The following is an 11,054-nucleotide window of genomic DNA, read 5'->3' on the forward strand; positions in this document are numbered from 1 at the left end:
GTCACCATCAGGCGACAGCTGCCAACATCATTGCAGACCGCATAGACTTGATATCGATGATGTCACCTCCTGTCTTCCCTACGTGGATCATTGCATATCGTATCTTGCATTTATTTTTCGGACTCAAGGTTTGATTTCCCATCTACCTTCGTATATACACGTTTCCTCCCTCTATAATTGAGTGCAAAACCATCGCATCCATTATGGCCACCAGCGAAAAGCCCAAAGAGCAGCAAAAGAAGCTCCCCGTACAGGACGATCACTCTGATGGTGAAGACTACTACAGCTCCGACAACTACATCGATGAGGAATATGAGGATGAAGCGCCCCAGACTCAGAATAATATGCAAGTGCTGCAGCAACGGAGGCGTCCTCTTCAACAACAGAAAGACGACGAATACACGGATGAGGATGAATACAGCTCAGAAGAGTACGATGACGAATATTCTGATGATGATGGCCAAGCCATGCAGCCCTTTATCAACCAAGTCTCAGAAGACAAACCTAGCGGTGGCATGGAAATCCTCCATGAGGGGGAGAAATCGATTCTCCATGAGAAGGGTTTGAAGCTGAGGCTGGAATTGAACCTGGACATCGAGATAGAACTGAAGGCCAGTATTCGCGGTGACATAACCCTGGCTCTCTTGTAAGTTTCCTTCTGCCCTAAGGAACGAACCCCTCCCACTCCTCTTACCCACCAAAGATTTCTGCTCAAAAACCGAATAGAAGTTGATCTTGTTTTGTCGACAACAGGGCATGAACAACCATCCTGGCTCCGTTGCCAATTCATGCACAACGAAAAATTTACGTCGTCACAAGCAATCCCTCATCCATGGCTACTTTCGTCTTTTCATAGAGCCATACTTGATTATTTATCAATATCCCTATCTACTTATGAATGTCACAGACCGGAATCTCGTTGAGGTGAATATTTTCCTGTTTTTGATCTGATCGGCATGCAGGGCTAGGAGACACAATTTCAAGGGAAACCGGAGAGTTTCAGTTATCGTTTGTTCAGCGCCACCCACAATGAGGTCAATGGCTGATAGGAACCCCGGGTAAAACACGGTTCAATAACCGGACTAGATCGCATGGCTGCCATGTCCTAGACGACAAATTGGACTCCCTATTCACCACTCGTTTGCTTGTTATTGGCGTGGGCACTGGATGAATGGGTAACTTTCAGGCTTCTTGCGGTTCCACCCAATCATACCATGTGTCATAAACCGGTTTTATTTATTGTGGATGTAATAGATATAAGGGCGGAGAGCCTATTATTATCAATAGCCTAGCAACCTGAACCTCACAAACTCATATTTTCTTGAATCTTTAAACGAAACCTACCAATCCTCAATATGTCTAACGAGAGCAGTACGTCCAAATTCAACACCGTATAGCTAATATCAGTATTCGCTGAAACTATGGTTGGATAGAAGGTCCCCTCAGCGGTGTGACCGATACCGTCGGTAAGACAGTTGGCGGCGTGACCAACACCCTGGGCAGCACGGTCGACGGCCTGGGAAAGACCGCCGGTGGAGCCACTGAAGGCCTCGGGAATACTGCCTCCGGTGCGACAGGTGGCGTCAGCCATACAACCAAGGACGCTGGACAGGCTGTGCAGGGCACCGTCCAGGATGTTGGGGGACAGAAGCAGACTGCGGACAACCCACTTGGTCTCAACAACGCCTCGTGAAGGAGATTGTGATTTTTGATGCCATTAGTGGACGGCTTACAGCTTTATGGATTTGGTTTTTAAAATCGATGGATAATACTTTCGTCTTTATAGTCATGAAATTGATATAACCAGTTCTGAATTTGCGTCTCTATCATTGTTCAGACTAGTATTAACTAGGGCCTTTAACCCATGTTTATCCACATCTCTCTTAACTCTTTGAGTTGACGTGTCTGACTACTTTGTTGGCTTCCTGATCTGGCGCATATTTTATCATCACTATCAAGATCGGCTGCGAGGTAACTAGCGAGCAGGGTTTTCTGGCCTTGGCACTAGCACTACCAGGAAGACCGTTGGGATGGGATTCGAAATTCCGCTAGTGCTCATTTCCCCGGGGTTGACGTGGGGATCCCGCTTTGATTCCCATCCCGTGCCAAGAAAAGTTGGAAGCGATCCCCATTTTTTGGGATTTGGGATGTGTTAATGCTATTTCAGAGCTTATAAAGAAGCGTTAGGAATATCGGGAGAAAAGGCTACCTGAGGTGAAAAAGATTAGTTGGAAGGCAGGCAGAGTGAGATGAGAAGGTCCCGAATGGTCAAAGACATGGAAAAGACAGAGTGTATTGAAAGTGGCAATGATGGCATGCTGTATGGGATGGCCATGTACTTTGGTTCGCTACAAGAGGAGCGATAAGAAAAAGAAATGGTGGAGCTTTTTTGTTTTCTTAATGTTTTTCTTGGCTGACATTGTCTGGTACCAACTCTCCCGATGAATACGGCGCCACCATCTCTGACGCCGGACATCCCAAATGTTCATCTCGCCCGTGGCCTGTCCGATGATATAAAACAGTTGGAACAGATTTGTTGCAAATGAATCATACGTACTTTACAGATGCGCATCGTACTTCGTCTAAAGCTACTCCCACTAACGTTTACACCTCCATTCACGCAAATTGTATCCATCCGACCAGCTCATATTCAGGTCACTTTTTATTTATTCTTTCTTCCTTCCCTCCACAATGGCCGACCAGGAACAAACCCAAACCCTTAGCTCGGACTCCAAGACCTCCCCCAACAAGCCTAAGCGTGCGCCGCGCAAGCTAGGCGAAAACGCCCCCGCCAAGCAGGAACCGAAGCCGTTCACGCCCAAGAAAGACCCCGACTTAAATCAAGAGCCAGAACAAAAACGAAATCGCCAGGAGGAACTGCAAGAAGAAAGGCCAGAGCCCGAGCCTGAACTTGAACTTGAACAGAAACGTAGCCGCAGACGAGGACCCCGCCCCACTCGCTCATACAGTCGGGAATCCGATATCGACTCAATTCACCGCAGTGACATAGATAGCCAACCCCAGCCTCAGCCTCAGCAGCGCCAACGCACCCGGCGTCGTCGCCAGCCACAGCAAGAACTGCAGAAGCAAGAAGGTAGTGGTGGCAACGCACTTTCGGGCCTAGGTGGTGTGGACCAAGCGGGCGAGCTCGTGCAGAATACGGCTGGCAAGGCCGTGAACGGCGTGACTGACAGCGCAGGCAAGGCGGTCGGCGGAGTCCTGGGTGGTGGAAAAAAGGAGGAGGAAAAAGAGGAAAAAGATGAAGGTGGGCGTGACGAGCAGTTGCGTCTTCGGTTGGATATCAATTTGGATATTGAGATTCAACTAAAGGCGAAGATTCATGGTGATTTGACTATAGGTTTACTGTCAGTGAGCCCTTCCCTTCTCTTCAGCCCGCACTTTTGAACCCAAAAAATCACTTGGCCATTCTATTCAATGTTTTGTGACATTTTTACTGACTGGCACTAGTAACTAGGTTCCGGATGAGGCGGCTATGGACTTTTGCATCATATCTTGTTATATTAGTTCCTCTCTCTGATTTGCCTTATCGAATTCACAATTTGGGTGTTGCAAGGAGAACATATCAGCATAAGGCTCTCACAGCATCAAGTATTGTGACAACTGTGGTAGGCTTTATGGCTATAAAGCCTTGTCTCATTGTGATTCAATAGGCTCTTTTATACTTTGCTTTTGGGCAGAAATTTGATCCATTTGTCGGCCCAACTACACCAGCGGAGCAGTAATCAGGCAGCGCAGCTACTTTCTGTTTCATCTACGACCCTTTATGCGCCAGTATCTTTTGTTAGGCAATTTGAGTTGAGCCGTGGTTTTGGCGCTGAAAGGTGTATTATATCAATCCTTGGTTGATTGGAAGTTTCCATTTTAGAAAGTGATCAAGCAGCCAGTATCCAACAGACCGCATTTGGTCAGGCCCGTGGATAAGTAGAGCGATGGTATAGATGGGTTTTAGACCGCCAATGAGCAGTCTTTGAACAAGTAATTACCGGAAAATAGTTAGAGCTCATCGAACCGATGAAAGCGGCTCGTGGCCAACACGCCAGTCTTCAATATTCAGCGTCAACGAGGCATCTGTAACCAGTCGTCCAATGCATCGTAATGTATTGCTCTAAAGTAGAAGCCAGGGCTTGGCTATCCCTCGGTGCCGCTGACTGGTCGGGGGCAAGAGGTGGAAAAAGAGACTAAAATTGAGCTCATCCCTCTCCCTCTTTCTCAGGTGGATATTCTATTCCTCCGGAAACAGCGCAATACTGAAATGTAAAAAAAATACATTTTTTTTGTTTAAATCATTATTTTTTACTTTTATTTTTATATTTATAAAATACCATATGTCCCCATCGCTAGGGAGCCAGTCAGTAGGCCGAAGGTTACGGAGAGTTCGCGACCATGACCATATATTCTGTAAACGAGACGACTCGGGCAACAATTAAAATCTCCGCCCTTTCAAATTTCATTTGAGGATTTAGGTGAACGAAGAGCTAACTCCCAATGAATGGCTGCATCGGGTAGTGATTGGTAGTGTCAGATTGGTTGGCGTTGCCGCCGACGTCACTAGGGCGCTGCAGGTCGACCATATGGCGATCATTTGCTTGAGTTTGGCTAGAATATTCACCAAAATTCGTCATTGATTGTATTAATTCCAAGACGTTCAATTTAAAAAGAAAAATAGAGCCCTTGACAAAGTCTCGACCTCAATGGCCCGGATAGCCTGCTTGGTTCGGCGTGTTGGATCCAAACCAGGCCGTGATAAAGTAGATTTTGGCTACATTAGACGGTTGACGCTTGTCATACGACCTGGACAGCATACGGTGACAATTTTTTGGTGTCACTATGATGCAAGACAATGGACCTTGCTATTGCAAACAAGATTTATCACAGCACCAACTCATCATAAAGTATCAATGCCAGAATAACAACTTAGAAATCTTTACTACCAAATATCCCAAAAGCTCAATTCTCATGTGCCTATTTTTGTGGAACTAAACACTGAGTACAACCAAAATCCAAACGGTGAAAAGCAAATCTCCCCCTTACGTCGGGTCGAAATGAGTCTCACTTCCAAGAAAAAATCTGGTCCGCGCAAGCTCCAAACCAAACAATTCGAGCCCGTCTCGGATGGCAGGGAAGGAAAAGCCGTGCCTGCAACCCCGTCTTCAAAGTCTATGAAGAAGTCGCCTGGTGCCTCTGAGCAGCGCCGTCCTATCTCCTCACCCAATGACGATGTCTCTCAAGCTTCTGGCTCCGCGGCCCCACTCGGGCGCGCCGCGTCCGAGCGGTCCGATAAGGTTTGGAGCCAATCGTGCCAAGCGAAGGACATAGCGCGGAAGGGCGAGAACACTCTTTCGAGCAGCGTGCCGCCCGATGTTTCTACGCTTAAGGGTCTCCAGGTCGCCAAGGGTGGCCAAATCTGCGATAGTAACGGCAACCCAATGGGAAAGGTGGTGGAGGGAGACTCGGAGGACTTGGTTGGCCAGACTGTCGGGGACAATGGCGAGATTTTCGATGAGGATGGCGAGTTGATCGGCCGCGTTGATGTATTGGATGAGACTGTTGATCAACCTATGGAGTTACCTGGGGAGGAACAGTCGAAGCTGGACCAGGCCAAGGACGTGGTAAACACTCTGGAAGGACTTGATGGGCTTCCTGTCTCCGAGGGTGGCATGATTAAGAATTCTTCTGGCCTGGCAGTGGGCAAGGTCGTCGAGGGAGATCCGGAGGATCTCGTCGGATATACTGTCAATGGTGAGGGAGGGATTGTCGATGACGAAGGCGACGACATAGGCCGCGCGGAGCTGATCCCCGTGGAGGAACAGTCGAAGCTGGACCAGGCCAAGGACGTGGTAAACACCCTGGAAGGACTTGATGGGCTTCCTGTCTCTGAGGGTGGCATGATTAAGAATTCTTCTGGCCTGGCGGTGGGCAAGGTCGTCGAGGGAGATCCGGAGGATCTCGTCGGATATACTGTCAATGGTGAGGGAGGGATTGTCGATGACGAAGGCGACGACATAGGCCGCGCGGAGCTGATCCCCGTGGAGGAGCAGCAGCAGCAGCAACAGAAGAGTGCCGAAGAGACTGCTGACGACGCCAGCGAGGAGGATAATAAAACGATCCCGTCAATCGAGTCTCTCGAAGGTTTGAAGTGCAATAAGCGCGGCTACATCATGGATGAAGCTACCGGCAAGCCTGTGGGAGAAATAATTGAAGGTGATCCTAAGAAGCTCTCGAAACTTGGCGCCGAACTTGACACCATGGGCCAGTTTTGGGATAACCGCGGCAATGTGATCGGCAAGGCTCAGCCAATACCTGTCTATAATGATGAAGAGGGAGGGCCATTTGCGGGCCTAGATGGCCTGGTCGTAGGCGAGGATGGATGGGTTGAAGACGAGAACCAGACAAGGGTCGGGCGGCTCATTGAAGGCGACGCGAAGAAGCTGGTCAACCGAGCAGTGGATGAGGACGGTGAAGTACTCGACCGGTATGGCAACGTCATCGCGCGTGCAGAACGCTGGGAGGAAGCTGAAGCGCCGGAGGAAGAGCCTATTGACCTTTCCAGTATGGAAGGGCTGAGCTGCAACAAGGCTGGGTATGTCATCGGGCCGGAGGGCTCTCCGATCGGTCGTATTATTGATGGCAACCCTAAGGAGCTGGCGGGAAAAAAGATATTCGAGGGCGGCGAGATTTACGAAGGCAAAAATATAGTCGGTCGCGCCGAGCTTATTCCTGAGGACGAGCGCGAAGATATTCCCGACGGACCGTTCGCCGGCTTCGAGAGCTTGGTCGTTACTAAGGACGGGTTTATCGAGGACGAGAACGGCGATATCGTAGGTCAACTCATCGAAGGGGATGCCAAAAAATTGCGTGGCCATGCGGTCGACGAGGATGGCGAGATTACAGACAAATATGGCAATGTCAAGGGCCGTGGTGAGCCTTACGAGCCGCCCGAGGAAGAACCTCCTGCCGAAGAGGACCTGTCTATTCTTGAGGGTAAAGTTGTGAACAAGCAGGGCAATATCGTAGACCCAGCCACAGGTGATGTCTTTGGGCGGGTCATTGAAGGCGATAAACGTCTTACTGGCTGTAAGGTCGACGGCCAGGGTCAAATCTGGGGTGACAACGGCAAGGTAGTTGGCCGGGCGGGGCTGATACCCGACGCAGAGCAGGAAGAAAAGGAGGGACAGTTCTACAGCTTTAACAACGCCGAGGTCGGCAAGGACGGTGTAGTTGTGGACACAGGCCGGGTTATCGGCCGCCTTATCGAAGGCGATGCAAAGTATCTTTACGGCCGTAAGGTCGATGAGGATGGCGATGTCGTTGATAAGAATGGAAATACCATCGGCAAGGCCGAACGCTGGGAGCCGGAAGATAAGCAGCGCGACGTCAACCCTATGTCTGGCCGAAAGATCACCAAGGAGGGTGAGGTGCGCGATGCCGATGGCAACCTTATTGGCAAGCTGACTTCCGGTAACCTGGCAACGTTGGTTGGCAAGACCGTCAACGACAACGGCTATGTCGTTGACAACGATGACAACAAAATTGGCGAGTGTACCTTACTGGAGAATATTCCGGAGCCTGAGCCTGAAGAAGAGGGTCCCACCGCGGAAGAGTTAGAGGCTCAGGCTAAGACCGAGGAAGACCGCCAGATAGCTGAGAAGATGATCAACATCCTCAGCCAGACCCTCGACCGAGTCAAGCCTGTTTGCCAACAGATCACTGAGGCGAGTTGAAGTTCCCCCCCTTATATTTCAGCTTTCTATTTCCTAGTAATAACAATTCAACAGCAAATCGAAAAGGCCGAGCGCACACCCAAGGAGGAACTCGACGAAGAGAAGCTCGTCCAAGCCGTCAAACCCCTTCTGGAGGAAGGCGGCCGCATCCTCCAAGAATGCAACGGCTCCATCCGCGCCCTCGACCCCGATGGCCGCATCGCGGCCACCGCTAAGGCGCGCGCCTCCTCGCGTGATGCTACCCCGGAGGAGTACCAGCTTGCCGATCTACTCAAGGAGCTGTCCGAGACGGTCACCAAGACGATCGATAACGGCCGCAAACGCATAGCTGACATGCCTCACGCCAAGAAAAAGCTGAATCCGCTCTGGGCCCTCCTCTCTGAGCCACTCTTTCAAATAATTGCCGCCGTGGGCTTGCTGCTGAGCGGTGTTCTGGGTTTGGTCGGAAAACTGCTCGGTGGTCTCGGGCTGGGCGGTTTGTTGGATGGCCTTCTTGGTGGATTGGGACTTGACAAGTTGTTCGAAGGTCTAGGGTTAGGGGGAAAGGGTAAATAAGATTAGGGGATTGTGATAATGATATTTTCTTTTATTGGCAAGTATCTTTGATTTTACGGCTTGTGTTGGCTAACTTCATGTTGGGTTTGAGCTGGCCCGTGATGCTTCAGTTTTTTAATTCATCTTATTATATCAGTATGTGTTTGTTCATTGTAGAAATTTTGTAAGATGCTGATTGGGTCTTGAAATTCTTTCTTGTTTCTAGTTTGCTAGTCTAATGAATTCATTGGTTCCTTAACTTACCCCATTAACATTTGATGGCGCCACTTTCTGGTATTAGCCAAGGAATAGGATAAATCTGTAGAAGTAGAGGGGTGTGGAATTTTTGTATTCCCTTCAAAGCACTTTAGAACAATTGTCATTGAGAGGGTTGTCATTGTGACTAAAACTTGGACCACATGTTGAGTGACTTAGAGAAGACGAACTAGGCAGGGAGGAAAGTTAGGATTGGCTATGAAAAAGCAACTCTCGGTCTGGTCAATACCCTTCCCTGTATCGCAAGACAAGCTAAGTATTTTCATTTTTAGAAAATTGCTATTCTGATTATTTTTCTTTATGTCTCCTGGAAGGTACCGTCAATCGCTTAAGCTTGAATGGTAATAGCAATAGTTCTCGCGGATGGGTGCCAGTGCTTGAACTCCTATGATCTATTTGTCTCATCAATTACTTTGCAGTGGACTGAAAGATCTGAGAACTCCTAGGGAGGTCTATTAGGCTCTATTTAGTTAGCAGAAAGAGCGATAGTCTAGGAATCAAGTTCAAGGAATCAAGTTCAAGGAATCAAGTGAAAAATCAGAATAAGACACTAAACTAAATTTACAAGCTATTGAATTTGGTTTCCAAAGATACTGCTAGATAGTGTAGAACTAAAATTGAGGGCTGTATATTTCTGAAACTATATAGAGATGCTATTGTGGGCGCGAGACTCGACGAGTTAGTGGTATAGCCCGCTCGAGGCTTAGAGTAGTCTTCCGTAACAATAATATCACAGTAAAACTCCAACAACTATTACTTAATATAGTAGCCAATGCATCCAAAATACAATTTCAAACTACAATTAGGAGGTAGTTTCTGCAATAATATGCTTCAATACTTCATCTGTGGCTTATTTCTGCCTAAAATTGAGTAATTCACAGTGATTAGCAGGTGAGATCAAGTGTCAACAGTTGAGGTGATTATTCACTCACTTTTAAGAGGCGGTCGAACTCAGGCCCGGACGTTCATAGATAGCAATGACAGTAGCCTTAGTATGGCTTTTGCCGATCTATAAAAGGCCCTCTAGCACTATGTCTCGTCCATTCTATTATAATGACTAAAATGGATCAACCCACTTCGCCTTCCCCAAATGACCGTCCAGCTAGGAGATGTCACTTAAGCTAGGGAAGGGAGATACTAATAGATTAGTAGTTTTGGTAGATCTGGCCCTCACCTGCGGGTAACCCTCCGGACCCTCCACCTAACCTACCCTATAGGTAGGTAAGTAACTAAGTTATTGACCCTAAGGGTCGTTTACCTAGATATCTAATCCTTAAAAGGATTACCTATAGGTAAACCTTAGGATCCCTAAATAAGATAAATAGGTAGAAAACGTAACTTACTTATAATATATAAATTATATTAATTTAGAGAGGATTTCTATATATTTATTTATAACTTTTAATATAGTAGAAAAGTAAAGGATTAAGAATTAAAAGATAAAATCATAAGAAAATTATATTCTTTATTATATAAATAATAATATAGAATATATAAAATTAAATAGTATAGTAATTATTAAGATCTAAGTATATAGTCCTTAAGTAGCTTTAAGTATTTATACTTTCTACTAGATATATACTACTAAATATTAGATAAAGAAGGATTTAGATTATTATTATTATTATATTTATTATATTTATTATAATCTATAGCCTCTTTATCTTTAAGATTAAGTATTATTATATAAGACTATAGAAGGAACTATATATTTAGAGACTATATATTCTCTATCTTATATACTATATTCTTTATCTCTTTTTTAATATTATTAATTAGATTAAATAATTTATCCTATATTTTATTAGCCTCTATTATAGCTATAATCTCTTAGTATAAGAGATACTCCTATAGTATAAGCTATTTCTACTTTTAGAGATTAAATCTCATTATATATATCTAAAATATAATATCTTAGATAGACTTTAGCTTTAAAGACTCTTATTAATAATAGTAGATATTCTAAGTAGAGTTAAAGAGATACTTCTATTCTAATTACTAAGATTAATATAATATCCTAGATAAGACTTATAAATATAAGTTTCTTATATTTATAGTCTTACTAAAAGACCTAAAGAGAGCCTTATATAGTTATTAAAAAAAAGAGTTAGTATTATATAGTAAAAAGAGAAATATAGTAAAAAGAGAAAAGAGTATATATAATTTTTAAGATATCTTATAAGCTTATTCTATTATAGAGGTAGTAATATATATAAGTTTTTAAATAGTAGATTAGTATTTATTATTATTATTATTAATAATATTATATCTAATTATAGCCTTTCTTCCGGATATTTCTTCTTATATAAGATAAAAAGAGACTTAAGACTACTATAATAAATCCTTTTATAGTCCTTCTCTAGATTATTAGACTTTTAATCCTTAGTTAAGAAGAACTAGAGCTTTTTTATTAGTATTAGGATTATACTAATTATATAAAGATTACCTTTTATTCTATTTATTATAGTATAGTATTTTAATAGTTTCTTTTATATAGTCTTA

At 45.1% G+C, this 11,054-nt stretch overlaps 4 protein-coding genes across 4 annotated transcripts; all 4 read left to right on the forward strand.

The window, feature by feature from the left end:
* Positions 1-203: 203 nt before the first annotated feature.
* Positions 204-650, forward strand: N7478_009250 (uncharacterized protein; the record flags this gene model as incomplete). The annotated part of the gene is made up of 1 exon (XM_056925464.1): positions 204-650. One exon carries the CDS (start codon positions 204-206, stop codon positions 648-650), a length of 447 nt encoding a protein of 148 aa, XP_056778190.1.
* A 705-nt stretch (positions 651-1,355) lies between these two features.
* Positions 1,356-1,693, forward strand: N7478_009251 (uncharacterized protein; the record flags this gene model as incomplete). The annotated part of the gene is made up of 2 exons (XM_056925465.1): positions 1,356-1,371; positions 1,434-1,693. The coding sequence occupies 2 exons, from the start codon at positions 1,356-1,358 to the stop codon at positions 1,691-1,693; spliced, it is 276 nt and encodes a 91-aa protein (XP_056778191.1).
* A 998-nt stretch (positions 1,694-2,691) lies between these two features.
* On the forward strand, positions 2,692-3,405 carry N7478_009252 (uncharacterized protein; the record flags this gene model as incomplete). The annotated part of the gene is made up of 1 exon (XM_056925466.1): positions 2,692-3,405. One exon carries the CDS (start codon positions 2,692-2,694, stop codon positions 3,403-3,405), a length of 714 nt encoding a protein of 237 aa, XP_056778192.1.
* Positions 3,406-5,063: 1,658 nt separating this feature from the next.
* Positions 5,064-8,297, forward strand: N7478_009253 (DUF3659 domain-containing protein; the record flags this gene model as incomplete). Its single annotated transcript, XM_056925467.1, has 2 exons — positions 5,064-7,712; positions 7,797-8,297. 2 exons carry the CDS (start codon positions 5,064-5,066, stop codon positions 8,295-8,297), a joined length of 3,150 nt encoding a protein of 1,049 aa, XP_056778193.1.
* Between the last annotated feature and the right edge of the window lie 2,757 nt (positions 8,298-11,054).

The sequence above is a fragment of the Penicillium angulare genome (genome assembly GCF_028827245.1).
Source record: "Penicillium angulare strain IBT 27051 chromosome Unknown utg000005l_segment0_segment0, whole genome shotgun sequence".
NCBI classification, from domain to species: Eukaryota; Fungi; Ascomycota; class Eurotiomycetes; order Eurotiales; family Aspergillaceae; genus Penicillium; species Penicillium angulare.